This window comes from Contarinia nasturtii, unplaced genomic scaffold (assembly GCF_009176525.2).
Source record: "Contarinia nasturtii isolate CC-2019 unplaced genomic scaffold, AAFC_CNas_1.1 Cnas_scaffold_1037, whole genome shotgun sequence".
Lineage (NCBI taxonomy): Eukaryota > Metazoa > Arthropoda > Insecta > Diptera > Cecidomyiidae > Contarinia > Contarinia nasturtii.
Window position 1 is genome coordinate 2,314,007 of NW_022198383.1, and position 15,748 is coordinate 2,329,754.

The 15,748-nt window shown below is 33.5% G+C and overlaps 1 protein-coding gene across 1 annotated transcript; it reads right to left on the reverse strand.

The window, feature by feature from the left end:
* Nucleotides 1-882: 882 nt before the first annotated feature.
* On the reverse strand, nucleotides 883-14,614 carry LOC116344355. Its single transcript, XM_031772848.1, has 4 exons — nucleotides 13,878-14,614; nucleotides 5,816-6,138; nucleotides 5,365-5,676; nucleotides 883-4,939 (listed from the first exon to the last, which is right to left on the reverse strand). The coding sequence occupies exons 2-4, from the start codon at nucleotides 6,132-6,134 to the stop codon at nucleotides 4,776-4,778; spliced, it is 795 nt and encodes a 264-aa protein (XP_031628708.1). The 5' UTR covers nucleotides 6,135-6,138; nucleotides 13,878-14,614; the 3' UTR covers nucleotides 883-4,775.
* Between the last annotated feature and the right edge of the window lie 1,134 nt (nucleotides 14,615-15,748).

Consider the following 15,748-nt stretch of genomic DNA (forward strand, 5'->3'; position numbering starts at 1 on the left):
ACTTGGCGCTGTGATGACTGCCGAATGTGTCAACAAGGTATTTTTCATGGAATGCCAAATGGTACGAATTCATGAAATGCCACATAAATTCTCACTCCAAAATAATTTTCATCATTCTGTTGACACACATTCGTTATGTAGCCGTAATGTTCATCACACACACTCTCTAGAGAGATAGCGAGATAGAGAGAAAGAAAGAAAGTGAGAGAAAAACTTGAAATGTGTAAGAAAATTATTCAATTCTTTTCGTTTGAACGGTCACAAGTGCTCACTCAACTTTTAACAACGATGTGATATAAGCAAGGCAACATTGTCTCTTACTTTGTGTATTTTCAAATGTTGAGTATTTCAACTTATTCACATCATATCGTATCAAATTGAAGTACTTTCCATTTCGTTATTTATTCAAATTCTAATATGTATTCAAATTGAAATAATCAACATGAATTGCAAATACCGAAAAAAAAAAACAATATGAAATGCAGAAGAACGATTTTTCCCCACTGACAACTGAGCTAGATTGATTAAGAGCAGGAATTGAATGAATCCAAAAAAGAATCATCCACATTCACTTCAGATTTATTCAACTCGTCAAAAAATGATATGATACCTGCTCGTGAACCTAACATTTGTTTTGTTGTATTTACATACCTTTCGGTTGTTGTTTTTTTTGCACGCACTAAAAACAGAAAAAAAATGTTCAAAACGCACTTGATTTGTTTTGTAATTTATTGATTGGTTTTATTTATTTATTTGATTTAAATTTCAAAATATAGAAAAATCACAAATTTACAGTCAAAAAGTATGTAGTAATTTCATTTTAGTTGTATTTTTTTTGTTTATATAGATATACGCATTGTATAAGTAAAAAATATATAAATAGCATGAAGATTTCACTAGATTTGTTGTTGTTTTTTATTTTTATTTCATTTTGGTTCAGTTATCAAAACGAATCAGTGAAATGTGGTGAGCATTCACTCTGGCGCTTTGCTGCCAGATGAAATCAAAGCGCAAGAGAGTTGAATGAGTGAGGAAAAAAGTGTGTAGCTGTGTGTTCATTCGAATGTTTTCAAGGTAGCTCACAACACATTTACACTGGTTAGTTTCTACAGCATTCCAGTTTTGGTACAACGCATTTGGTGCGAATTGAATTTTTGTTCAAATCTATGAACGTTCTTCACATTCTTTTGCATTAGGGCAGTTATCCGACAATATCCGTGACATTTAAATTCAAATGCGCGTTTTACAAAGGTAAAAGGTGTCAACGGAATTATTCAGAGTTGAATGCATTATTCTGCACCAAATTTATTGCGTTATTCGATGATTTCGTGTTCGCATTAAACGAAAATTTCATGTGCACATCCTCATGTTGACATTTATTTCACATTTTTAATTGCGCAAGTGAATGCAAGCGCGAAATCATTCTCTTTAACTTTTGAAATGCATTTTCATTAATAAATTGCATTTTGCACCTTATATTCTCTTAACATCGTGTGTTTAAATCGTTAAAATCAATGTTTCAGAGCACTAACTACAAATGAAATAAAAAAAAGAAAATAGTCGTCAACACGCTGTAGTGCAGCGATTAAATAGATATAGAGAAAGAGAGAGAAAGAAAAAAAGGCGGAAACATAGTATAGTCCCGTGAAAATATACATAAAAAACAAAAATTATGTTTAATCACTAGTCGTTTCAATTTAGCACAATATTTTGGATTTTGTGTTTACAATATATATAAAACAAATTCCTAATTAGAATATTTTTAGTTATTTAAATCTAATGTACAATGAAATGCGTTTGGCTAACCGAAAAGTTAAGAGGATGTGCATTTAAAATGTCATAAGTCGCTTAAGTAAAAAATAGATTCTAATGTATTCTTATGAAATAGATTTGTTATGTTGTTGTTTTCATCAATTTCATCCTAAATATGTTAAAATTTGATTTGAAAACATTTCAAATTGTGTATCTGTGTATGTATATTCGCAGAACTGGTCAAAAAACTTTCCTTACTTATATTGATATTGATGTGTATGATTGTATGTTGTGTTGGTGTGTGTGGTTGAATGATATTTTCAGTTAGAATAAATAAAATCTATGCTCTATTTATTTTCCTTGGCATTAAGAAGATGGATTAAAATCGTTATCATTATGTTAATTTACATAAAAAAGAATGCAGGATTGATTGCAAATCACAAATTTTTGCTATAAAATCTGGTGAACACAAATTATCATGAAATATGAATTCAATACACATTTTCCAACCATATGCGAATCCGTTTATGCTCATAAAATAAACTTTATAATTTCATTACGAGTTTTAATACCATTGGAAAATTGCATTGTAACTTTGCAATTCAACCAAAAAAAAAAATTCAGTGATGCATATGGGTTTTTCGATTCATTTTTGAATTCAATTTGGATATTCCCATGCGCTACAATTCGAATGCAATATTATGTTATAACATAACGAAACATCTAAATTGAGATTTAATCTCGTTTTCAATTTCCAATTTATTTAAGGTTGTTTTATCGTCAATTTTTGGACGAAAATTACTACTTATTTTCCTGAAGCAGCTTTATCGATTGCACTGAAGAGTTGAGCGATTTAAAAGATTTTTTTTCATGTGTTTCGCCAACAAAATGGATTCGGAAATTGATGGCAAATAACCATCACTTCAACTGTGTCGCCAAAAGAAAAATATATGTGACACGTTCAAGGAAAATATGCCAAACTTGTTCACCCTTATGTTACAAATCGTGTTTTTTCTTGTGTCCACGTATAAATAGAGTCTAGCAACGGTGTTTTAATGCGTCTGTCATAAGTCACAAAATATGTCCTTACAGATCATTCCACTTGATTTGATTACGAAAGCTGTTGCTTCTTTACAGGATTCCTTGACGGCTGATATTGTAAGTGCGTTATAGGACGAACAAGATAGAGAAATAGTAGAGAAATTGGCCCTTGGCAAAAGACCAATGAATATAATATATATTTTTTTGTGTATTTAGTTTGTACGGAGCAAAGGTAACGTGCAATTATTGATTTTGAAAAATTCATAATATGTTGCAAACAACGTTCATTCATATCATAATCATAGTTATTTGTTAGTTACTGGCACAAAGTATATCTGGAACCATGTAATTTAGTTAGATATATATTTATATGTTTTAAATCCTTACTCATTAATTTGAAAAGAAAAACCGAAATAATTTAAGGCTCAAAGAATTTTACAATACATACAGGCTTATTACGAATATATGATTTTCCATTTAAATATTATGTTGATTTATGTAGTAAGTAGGCATTTAGTTATAAATTTGTTAAATAAGCACGTTCACATACAGGCTTTTATCGTGTTATATGAAACGTATGTATGTTAATTTTTTAGCACTTATTATTAGAGCAGAACAGCGCGTAAAAGTGTACGATACATAAGGAATGAGCGGTTCTTTTTTTTTGTTATGGATCCACCGATTTACTGGAAAGACACTACAGAGTTCACATCGTACAGGTTTCAATTGAAAAAAATACGGTTCATATTTTCTCTCCCGAATCGAACGTAATTACATTTATAATGCGCACAATTTTCGTCTAAGTACTTTTTAGTCGAAAAGTTTCTAAAATTCTTTTAATAAAATTCCAAATCAAATCAATAATTTATATACTTTGACTAAAGTTTTTGCCAATCAAGTTAGCTAAAATGCAAATTCGCCGGAGCAGATATATACGAAACATGAGCGAGGGTCGTGGTTTTGTGCTATCAATATTAGCTCGATACGTTTACACCTTGATTTTCAGTAAATTGGTTCGAGTTCAATCTAATTGGGTATGAATTCGACTAGTCCTTGCGATGAAGCTCAAGGAAATGATATAATAGAATTTTCTATATTTAAAAATTAATTTAGAGTTTTCCAGCAATATAAATTGCCATGATGATATTAACATACTTAAAATAAGTTGAGTAAATGTTTTTTTTTTCTTGCCAAATTTGTGCTGTAACCATATACAAAACTAGAAATCGAATGAAAGAGGCTAGCGACGCCAGGGATGAAATTTTCTATTTTGTCTATGGTGATTTATTACCTATTCAAAATGACATACATCATTTCCACACTGTATGTGTGCTTGATGTTTTTTGCATCCATTTATTTTTCACTATGTTATATGTTTTTTTTTTCATCAGATAGATAGACTCTATATCTATCTCACACAAAAGTGTGAACCAAATTGGAGCTGACGATCGATTACATTGCGGTCAAAATGTGGGTGGAGCTTCGAAAAAAAATGATAGCATCCAAATTACCTATCATTATGTTTCGATTGTGTGTTACATTTAATATCTAATGACATCCATTTCACAACATACAAAATTGAATTCATTGAGTTAAGTATCATGTCGATGCTTATGATTTTGCAAATTAATATTGACACAAAGCAAAAGCGATGCCGGAAATTTTTACCTAACCGCATCATTGCCTAATCAATGAGCTTTTAAATGTAATGAAACTTTTCTCGCCGTTGTATGTTATTATGATAAATGCTATAAGCTCAAACTAACCTTAACTAATACACTTTCAGCGGTAGAAACCGAAAATGCGGATAATAATAATAGTAATAATAATATGTGTGTGCGAGAGAGAGTTGGAAACCATGGATATTATTTTAACTTACTTTCCTCCACTTTCATTTTCATCCATTTTTCGTCGGCTATATTATGTGTATGAATGTTGTGTACGATTTTCTTGAAAATTCATGAATTCGTAATTTTGTTTGCTTAGATACGTGTTACATGCACAGTAACCGTATGTCCATTGCCCAGCAAATGTTTTTTATCGTGTTCATGTTCATGTGTCAGATATTCACGTTGTTGTCGATCATCAAAGTTGCTATCTTCTTCGAGGATTTTTTCAAGCAGCATCTCGCCAGTCGTCCCGTTTTCTATACACAATATTTTCCGTCAATCAATTTGTTGTTGTTACATCGACGATTCGATCGAATTATGTAATGTCGGTATTTGTTTTTTTGGTTTGTTTTGTAATTGTGTTTTGATGGGTTTTCGTGATTTGGATCAATGGGAGATTTTGTCGAAAAAAAATTTGAAGGGGAGGGCCAGTTCAATGATAATGTAGGAAAAATATTAGTGTTTTTGTATAAAGATTTTTTTTTTTTCATAGATTAGACATTATAATCATTAAGTGCTCTCTTAGGTATATAAATAATTTTGTGCTTTTTTAGACTATATTTAACGGGTAGCATATTTTTGAATGTGCATCAGATTGTATAGAAGTCAATCGATAAGCGAAAGATAATCCCGTGAGAACATCTAATTTAATATTGAGATACTGAATGTATTGAATCATTACCGTTTGGTGTAGTCGGGGTAGCTACTTCACTAGTAATGGGTGTTATATTTGATTTGGAATGTGATAGTTCGTCGGCCGTTGTGAGTGTTTGTTTCATGCGTCGATTGTGTCGTGTTGTTAAACCGCCCGTTTCAAGATCACGTTCCAATCTATGGCCGCTTCTTGATCGGGTCAATTGTCGTTGTACATATTCCTCTAAGTCATCTTCTTCGCGTTTGCTTATCAAACAATTTAGCACTATCAAAAAGATTCCTAAAATCACCGCGAATAATCCAGTCGCCACTAATTCGTTCCACCATATCATTGGTTTGCCTATTTTTTTGATATCATTTAATTTCAGTGGCGAATATTTCAAAGGCAAAAAAAATTGATTGGATGTCAAAACAATTGGTCAGTGTTGAATCAACGTTGTGAATGAGATTGAAATGGAAATGAAAAAAAAAGAACTCACCAGGAGCCCCCACACCGCTCACATCATTTGGTAACAGTCCAGCGCCCAGCAAAAATATACCAAATACTAAGAATACAACACCAATGTGTAGCATTCCAATGCTTGTTACGACTTTTGTATCAAGCATTGTGCTGCCATGTGTTCCGCTGGCATTGGGACGATGTTTTCGACGCGTTGAACCATGAAATGAATGATGGGTATCACCACTTTCGGAACTATGTGTACTCAAGCGTCGTTCACGTTCTCGTGCCGCCATTTCTCGTCGATGTCGTTGCCGTTTGATGGCCATAGCCGAATGAATTCCTGCCACTGCATGCATTTTGCTGTCACAAAAAAATAATAAACACACCAAACGAAACGAAACCACATTACAAACCGTGATATAAGTGATGAAATTTTCTTCATGTTATAGCTTAATTTAAGGAAAATGTGTGTTCGCCTTCAGTTGAATGCAATCGATGTGATTAAATATTTTGTTAAGACACACTTTTATAAAAACCATTACAAACAAGTGGTACAAGGTTCATTTGACATCGTGAACACATGTGTTTTTGCAGCATTTTCAACCTGCGGTTCTCCACCCAATCACATCTGTTTATATGATGGAGTAAAGCTTAACAGTTTATCATATCGCTATTAATCATATTAAATGATATTCGTTCAATTAACGAAATTGCTGATAAAAGTGTTTAACATTCAAACCAATGTGATGATAATGCAATACATCTAAAAAAAGATCCATTAATCACTGCCTCAACTGAGTGATCTATTACTAAAAAAAACACGGTGAAAGCTTGCCATTCAATAATAAAAAAAATCCAAGGCCTCATTTGAAAATCACAGTTTTTCTGGGTTTCACTTGCGGCAGCTGCACATTTTATTTTTCAAATTATTTTAATATTTGGCAAACATTTTATGATCAATCTTGTTTTTATTTGCGTTAATAAACATAATGAGCGTGAATAAGAATGATGAAGATCCGACCATATTAATGCAGCTGCTATTATTATCCTCCAAAGCTCGAGCAAAAAAATGGATTGACATTTTTCTTTTTTTGCATTCATAAATTTCCGGATAAATAAAAAAATTACAACAACACATGTGAAAAAAGCTTGTAAACAGAACATAAAAACATCAAATATTTTGATTTTTTCAGAGAGAGATAAAATGAGCTTATTATCATTGCAATAATGATATGAACTTTTTTATGGACATTGTCTCTGCTCAATGAAACAGTCTGTAAATCCGTGCAATGCACTACTTTGACATTAATTTTTTGTATAAATTGGGATTTGCCGAATTAATATTAATAAATACAACGTAGATATCGTAAAGTATCATCAGGTAATTTTCGTATAATCAAACATAATCGGAACAAATTTACATAGCGAAGGGTTGGTCAGAGAGTAAGAAATTGAGAAACAACTTGACCTCTCATTATAAGGTTAATCTTTGTGCCCTTCTTTAAGTTATTTTTTAATCTCTTTTAATGGTCTGTTAAATGTCTGCTTAGAAAAAATCGCCGACCTGGGAGAAATGCCATTTCAATATTGGTCGAACATTGGGGAATTTTAAAGAAGTTTTCTATTTTTCTTGAATTTGTTCAATGCATTGTTTGTGTTTCTTGGAATAGTTTTTTCTTCAGATTTAGTTCTCCGATGGTTACCCTCCATCTAAGAGCCTTACACGTGCCACATTCGGAGAACTGTGAATGTAATTATTTTCCTCTCTCATCAAACTGGACTTAGTTATAAATAATTTATCGATCATTCAATTTTGGATGTCACAGACCTGCTGGTGCTGTTCAATTTCATAGATAACAAGCAAGCGAAATAACCCGCATAGAATCGACTCAGTGGAATAATTTTGATAAACATTTCATGTGACTCGTTTGCTACTTGTTAAAGGTAAGTACGGTATCACAGAATGTTATTAAGACGGATTAAGTTGATGAAAAGGAAAAGTATTGAATATATGATGTACACTTATGGGAATTGCTATAAAGTTTACAACGAGCAAAACTGTTGATCTTGCGTAATTCTTCTAACGAAAGTATGCATAAGTTCCATAATAACTTCGCTACTTTAAAATTGAACAAGAAGATAAAGAGAAAATATATTCTTCTTCTTAATTGTATATATGTTTGCAAATGATATTCTTCAAACTAAAACTTTTGCTTTACGTGGTTATTCTTTCCTACATTAATTTTCGGAAAATGAATAAAACGGGTTTCCATTTTTCTGTAGATTTTACTACACGCTCTCTTTGCATCAGCTGCGCAAAAAAGTCCCAAAAAAATGTGGCACACCGTACCTATTTGCTGGTATTGCAAACGTTGACGTGATTTGTAATTGAGCGTCATGCTCTGGCCATATCGCAAATTAAATGAATTTATTGTGTGTCAAGACACAGCAGTATTTTATCAGATGAGCTCGCACACTACTGAATACGTTATGATACGTGTGTATATCGTTCAAGTCCAAGTGTATTATTTTGGCAGAGTTTCGTGTTGTCATGACAAAAGTCCCAATGTCTATAAATCACGAATATTTGCTGTAAAAGCCGTAAATCAACATTTAATTATCAACAACGTAAACAATCCGCATTTACGACTCATCAATATTTCTTCGTCTCTTTCGTTGACATTGAATGAAATCGGGGAAAAAATGGCATTTTTCGCATTTCCATCGCCGATGACAAAAACAAACAAATTCTTCAACGAAGAAGATTCTTCATGGTGCGAGCGAAAATGTCTACTAAGCTTTTGTATCGAATGACAGTAAGACAATAACAAGACAATTCAGGCCAAAATCGCAATCTTCGTGAAAGTAAATTGCTCTTAGCAAATGGAAAAGAAAAACATTGAACAATGGAAACGGATTCGAAATGGAGAAACAAAGAAAACAACCAAAAGAAATCATTTTCGCAAAACTAAAAAAAAAAAAAATAGATAAGTATGCTCGCTTGCAATTTGAAATGGGGATGTGTTCTACACAAAAATCACCGACAATATCAAAAACATAAGAACATAACACATTATGGTTAGAAAAATCAATACGAAAAATAATGATGATGGCAAAATGTGAAGTGGCATGTATTCCAAGTATTTGCATGCTATCTTAGATTTGCACTTAAGCAAATATCTTCTTCTTCCTCTCACATAGAATGAAGAATGGCATTTTACTAAGTATTTTGAGTTTTAAGCCGATACTATGCAGAATATTATGGAATATTTCAGTGTTTATAGTATACAAATGCGGAATCGAGTGGAATGCTACACAACTACATCATGAAAGTACATGTTTCATGAAAGTTAAAAGCATCGCGCATTAAATCGAGTGTATTTCGTCCTTTCCACTCTGTTGAATTTTCAATTGCAATGTAATTGAGATGGGTTTTCACATGTGTCCTCATTTGTTCAGTTTGCGGGAATGAAATGTTCATCGGTATTTTTTTGCATTGCAGAAAGAATGTTATGCCATCTAAGAAAAATTATCTGTGTGAATGAAAATTTGCCCCAAAGTAAACTAAATGGTTATGATGTTTCGTCCGTATTTCATGTTTCATAGGCGTTCAATGGTTTTTCCGAGAAAAAGATCAAAAGTAGAACAGTTGTTCATTTAAATTTTATGAAAGAAAAGATGTTGTATAAAAGATTCTGGTCTGCTTACATTTGAAAGCTCGTTTTCTTTTCTATTTTACATTTATTTTGAAATGGTAATGTTATTCTTGACTTGAAAACGAGAGAGCATGTTTGTTATTTTCTGTACAAAAGAAGGAAAAAAAATCACGCGCGACTCAATAACCAATTCCCTTCTGTGCTCTCTGCAAATGTACCCCATTCGAATTTCTGGGAATCAATACGCCAATTCAACGATAATATAAATGACTTTTGCTACATAAATAAATCGATGTTCAATAAAAGAGCGCACGCTTAAACGTTGTAAGCACTTTGAAAAATATTCTCCCATGAATAAGCTGTCATCATACAATGTGAAGCCATGCTCAAAGTAAATCTACAACAATCAAATTTTGGAATTTATTCGATGCCATCTAATGCGGAAAGAAGGCGAACGGAAAAATAAAAATTGATTGACGGTAAGACCGTCAAAGCATTTATATGTCATTCGATCTAATAGAACACAAAGCTCAACACACATTAAATGAATGTAAATTGCTCAATCATATTTCGCCGGTGGCACTGTAAAATCACAATTGGATCACCGGAAAAGAAAATCGATACGCTTTCAATTTTGGAAAACCAAACAAAATACGACACACGCAACGCATATATGACACACAACGGTGTCTGTAATAAACGATCCAAATGTTATTGTTGTCACATTAGTTGTCTCGTGCTGTTCAAAAGAAAACAAGCAAGGCGGAGTTCGTGCTCGCCAATAACAAACATCGTACGCATGAAATGGCATTGAAAAAAATGCCTTCCTGACGAATTAATATTCGCTGACTTTGCAAATATACCTGAAAACTCCTTCTAAAAACTGACATTCTCACCAATTTCATTCCGATTCAGACGAAAAATACGAATTTATTGAGTTCGGTTGCCGATGAACGTGCATGAACAATTGAGATTTATGTGGCGAATCGAAATGCATAGCATCTGCACACACACGAGAAACGACTATAAAATGAATTACAATAAAATAAATCAAATAAAACCCTTGGACGTTTTTTTTTCTCTCTCTTTTCGAATACTTGATGTCAATGTAAAAATGGGGTTCTCTTGTGGCAAATACTTTCGATTAAACGTCTGCCGAGTTTATACATATATGTGAAAGTATTGTATGAGTTTCCACTTGAGTCGGCAACCATTTAACCGCAAATTGCACACACTTCGCACACACATGTAATTTACGCTGAATTTTCTTTTAGTTAGATGTTTACATCACTCTCAGAGCGAAAATAAGAAAACACTAAAAACGTCTTAAATAAAGCGATGAAATCCATTATTCCAAATAAAGAAGATACAATGACTATGCATTTGGCAATATGTTTTGCAGTATTTAATGTGTCTGATACAGCAACTTTACTCTGATTGCATACACAACAACACAATTGTGCCGTGTTCGGGCTCATTTCGTCAAATATTTTCATAAATCATTAATTTTCTGTTGTATGCAAATGGACAGCGTCACAGTCATGTTAATATTGAATCAAGACTTAAGAAAGAACAACATCATGGTATAACCGATTTATTGTCTAAAATTGCTTAAACATATAAACTTCGTGCTGTTTTCCTTCGTTTGATTCCATTCTTTTTTGATGAGGTGTAGAAGCAGATGCAATGAAGTTGCCTTTTACCAACTGTGACACAAATTACACTCCCCCAACATAATTTGATTTTTTCTCTATACTATCAATGTAATTCATCCCAAAATGGTAAACATATTGAAATTGCCTTTATGAAACGCCAGTGTTGGATACTAACAAGAGATGTGCTTCTTATTTACATTTAATACATAGACAACAACGACGACAACGACAACAACAACCATAAGAGCCAGCTTAACGCAATTATCAAAGCGAAACACCAATTCAGTGAGCATTGTAATAAGTCCGATTGTCATATATTCTCAATTACGACTTATGAATTCTTTGCTTGTTTCACATTCTTGGCTCTGGATCATATTCGCCCATGGCCCATAGTAAGTGCGTATCATTTTTAATTCTCTAGTGTATGCTCGGAATGTATGGCACGTTTGCGATGTAATACAGCTTTTGGTACATTAAATTCAAATGCTATGCTATCTGGTTATACGGCAATTCGCAGTCATTAGACCAAAAGGACGAATTTAATGTTGGAATTTCCGCTATCGACAATTTCGGTAAACGGGGACGAGGAAAGTATTCGCAATGGAAATAGATCCGACAAATGAAATTTTTAATTTATCATCCAAAAAAATGTATACATCCCGCTTGTATCGATGTATGTCAAATATTGTGGTTGTTCGACGTAGGAAAAAACCATTATAAAAGGGAAAAAAAACAATTTCATTTTTTTCTTCCATTTTTTTGCATGAACGCACATTTTTTGCGCGAAATTTCTCTGCAATTACTCGTTTCTTCTGGCACAAGCGCCGTCGGTCTAAACTGGCGTCATACTCTCGGAAGGCCATCGGTTTTGTTCATTTTTTTTCTTGTATCTAAAGCAAATTGCGAGCATGGTAGCCAAATAAAGCTCATGTTACTTACTAGAAATTTATGAACTCTCCGCGGAACCTTCATTTAGTGTTTTTTTTTTCCTTCTTCTAATAAGACCAACTAAATATTTCTGTTAAATTTCAACGCCAAAAGTACAGACAGCGTCGCTTAATCCATATCAATGAGAAAACATCACCAAATCATTTTGTTATAGAAGATTTTACAACGGCGTTGTTTTTCATAATATTAGTTTTTTCTCTTGATTTCTTTGCGCCCTAATGCATATTAATTTATTATGAACGGCATGGCAAAAATGAATATTTAAACAGTGGAAACTGGAAACGATGCAATTTGACGCGAAGTTCTGTGGAGTTCACAGTAGCTATTGCTTATGCCATAACATAATGTCAAGTGAAAAATTATACAGAATATTTCAATGGGACGACGTCCACGAGTTGCGCTACCTCTCTCTCACTCTCTCTCTCTCTCTCTCTCGGTCTCTCTCTCTCTTCTCGTGTTTACAAACAAAAACACTTTTATGTAATGCTTTTATCGGTAATTTGCTACGATGTAATTCAAGTAACTCCTTCGGATGTTTCAAAGACCATCTATTTGTCTCGAACTTAAATTGAAACAGAGTGAAAATAGAAAGGGAAGAAATGTGAACGGAAATAAAAAAATATGAAAAACAACGAAATGTGTTTTTCTCCCCTTTCTCTTGTTGAATGCATGATAACGTGACAAGTACAAACACTATAAGCTGAGAGAGATGAAGTTTATGCAGTGAGTGTTTTGCTTGCTCACAGGAGCCGCAAACGGAATTGGAAAAGCACTTTTCGAAAGTATGTTGCCAACAGAAAAACGCAAGTAATGAAATCTAACATTAAAAAAACGCAAGCGGACTGTATTCAGAATCACAATTTACGTCCTTCAATTCGTCGACTATATTTTTTTCAGCGGTATTTACCCCATCGCGTACACAAACATCAACAATTAATGGTAATTATGGTGGAGTCATAAAATTACCTGTTGGTAATTCAGTTGAAAAAAAAAATATATGTATTCGTATATTTTGTTATATTTATTGTAAGCTCCAGTCAGAAGTCTGCCGCTCTTTCCACGAAGACATGGACGTGAACAGATTTTAGTCGAATTTGCAACTGTTGTTTGATTTCGTTCATTTTAATATTCACAAAACGTCTGACATGAACACTAGACTATTCAAATCGGAAGCAAACTTGCTGCTGAAAATTCTATTTCCAATTCAATCACGTTTGCTCACACCTTTGGTTGGTGGGCACACGGGAATGTGCACTGCACAAAAACTAATTTAATGAAAATGTTGTCACGTTATTTGGCCGGAGTCAAGCTTTGTGCCAATTATTCAGACATCAATCTTTTTGATGTGTGGAGGGCGGATTTTTTTGCGCGTTTTGATGGATTTATCGACTTAAATCGTTTGCTCTTTGATTTTTTTTTTTTACTGAATGAAAGTCGTTATTGTTCACATTCATGGGATTTTCGAAACAAAAGCTATTATTATACAAATAGCTCTTGATATCGTTTGACTTTGTCATTTAAGTCGCCTATTTTATGCTGTTATTAAGATTATGGCTCATTGATAAAAAGGGAAAAGAAAATCGGCAATGTATTTGGTTATTCGGTGCCTCTCGGTGCTTCAAGCATTTGCAATTGTTGTCATTTTTTTATTGTTTAGGCATTGTTTGCATTTCAAAAAAGCCGAAAATTTGGTTGTGCGGTCGTCTGTTGAAATTGAATTCAGAAACGAGCCCGAGCAACAATACCATCTTTATTTTAGCATGAATAACATTTGATAAGAACACTTAATATATTGCATATTTGAATTGCGTCTTTTGAAATTGTTTATCTCTATATTCACCTCACACGAATAATGCGATTATGGTCAAATTTGAAGAACACGTTGATTGAAAGCTCGTACTGGAAATTCACTGTTCACAATGGTTTCGTTCATGAATTAAATGCGATTTATGTCTGCACACATAACAATATGGTTTTCACATCGAATTTTTTTTTCGCACAAAATAATAACCAAAAGCATTCAAAATAATTCCAATTCAATTGGTTTCTTTTGTTGTTGAGTTAAATTCGGTTCTTTTTTTTTATAAGACACAAAAAATCAATTTTTCTTTTCTCATCGATGCCCTTCCATGATGAAGTGACACCCGTTGGCTTAACAAGATCACTGTTTATTATTGCACGGTTTGTTTGCAAAAAAAGGGTATGTTATTTGGTATTTAGCTTTTTGGCTACATTGATTATCTGCCTGCGAATCGTGGTAGAGAAAAACAAAACTTCGTTTAATTTTCTCCGAAGCTCGACACTGTGTGCGCAAACATAGAAAAATGGAAAACTGTTTTTTTTTCTCACACTCTTTGTTTCAATACTTTTGTATAATTTATTTTTGGTAATTTTCTCGTTATTTTGACAAAATACGTATTTGAACTAAACAAAACAAAAATGCTGATAAAATTGGAATACTTGGAACTTGGTTGGTTTTATTTAAAATATTTAATATCCTACTTGCTACAAGAGAGATGTGCGCGTGATTGTGTATTTCCATGTAAGCGATATGAAGGAAATGAACATACTGAACAACTGCTGCCGCATGGATGAGACTCAAAACCCTCCAAAACAGAAAATGGTATTCGATTCATCGATGGATGAATATCACGCATCATTCGTACAACAAGTTTGCGCTCTGCATCTACTTAATGGCGGTGTTCATCGGTATGCGTCGCATACACGGGTGGTGATGGTGGTGGTTGTTGTTGTTTCTTTTTTGTTGCAGCTCATTCTAAAAGACAGGTTTTCCATTGCGTTGCGTGACGTTGAAAGCATATACCATGGTTTTGAGCGAAAATGGGAGAACAAGAGAGTGAGTTAGAAAGCGCTCACACTGTGTTGGTTTAGTTTTGTCGCATAAAAATACAATACCGAGTTTTTGATTCTCCGTATACCGCTTTGAGTGTATCCCTTTCAGGCTTTTTGTTAAACATTCACTGCTGGATTGTAAAAGCGTTGAACGCAAAAAAAGTCGCCCCGCTTCAACTACATATAGTAAATATTGTTGATAATATAATTGCACATTTTGTATGATGGCAACGGAATATCCTTCCGCTAAGGCTAATGTGTGTAAGGGTATTTTTCTGGAACGAAACATGGTTATGGTATGAGTTCAACAACCTAGGCATACAACAATCATTGCGAAGCGGTATATATATATATATGTGTTGCGCATAAAATAGTGGATATTATGATCTTATAAAACGTACATAGACAGTGGTCGGCAACCGTACATGTAGTCCTTCATTGCATATTTATGTCAGTCGGTTGCATATTCATCTGGATTATGACCCAAGCAAATGAGTTATAGGGAGACACATAGACGCAACGAACACACGAATCGAACAAAATGTGTGTCACATCAGTCTCATCAAATAGTTTCTTTTTCTCTATCTCTTTCTCTATTTAAGTTGGACGCATTGTTTTCTAATATCATGCCATTCGTCGATTGAGCCGCATTCTCATACTTTTTGTCACCACTTGAATGATCTACGAACAAAATGCAGTGAATTGAAATGGCGAAAAAAAAAATCTAAAGCGACAGAAGTAAACAAAAATATCATGGATGTGATATCAGTCACAAACAAAAGACGCGAAAGCCCTCGGAACTCGAAACCATAATAAATATGTAATATGCCGTGTCATTCGAACAAAGCACGTACTCGA

Excerpts from the sequence above, each read along its gene's own strand:
- LOC116344355 (XM_031772848.1), bottom strand. The coding sequence starts at position 6,134 with ATGCATGCAGTGGCAGGAATTCATTCGGCTATGGCCATCAAACGGCAA. Across the intron at positions 5,677-5,815 it reads GAGCGGTGTGGGGGCTCCTG|GCAAACCAATGATATGGTGG; the intron begins GTGAGTTCTTTT and ends TCAAAAAAATAG. Across the intron at positions 4,940-5,364 it reads TACCCCGACTACACCAAACG|AAAACGGGACGACTGGCGAG; the intron begins GTAATGATTCAA and ends TATTGTGTATAG.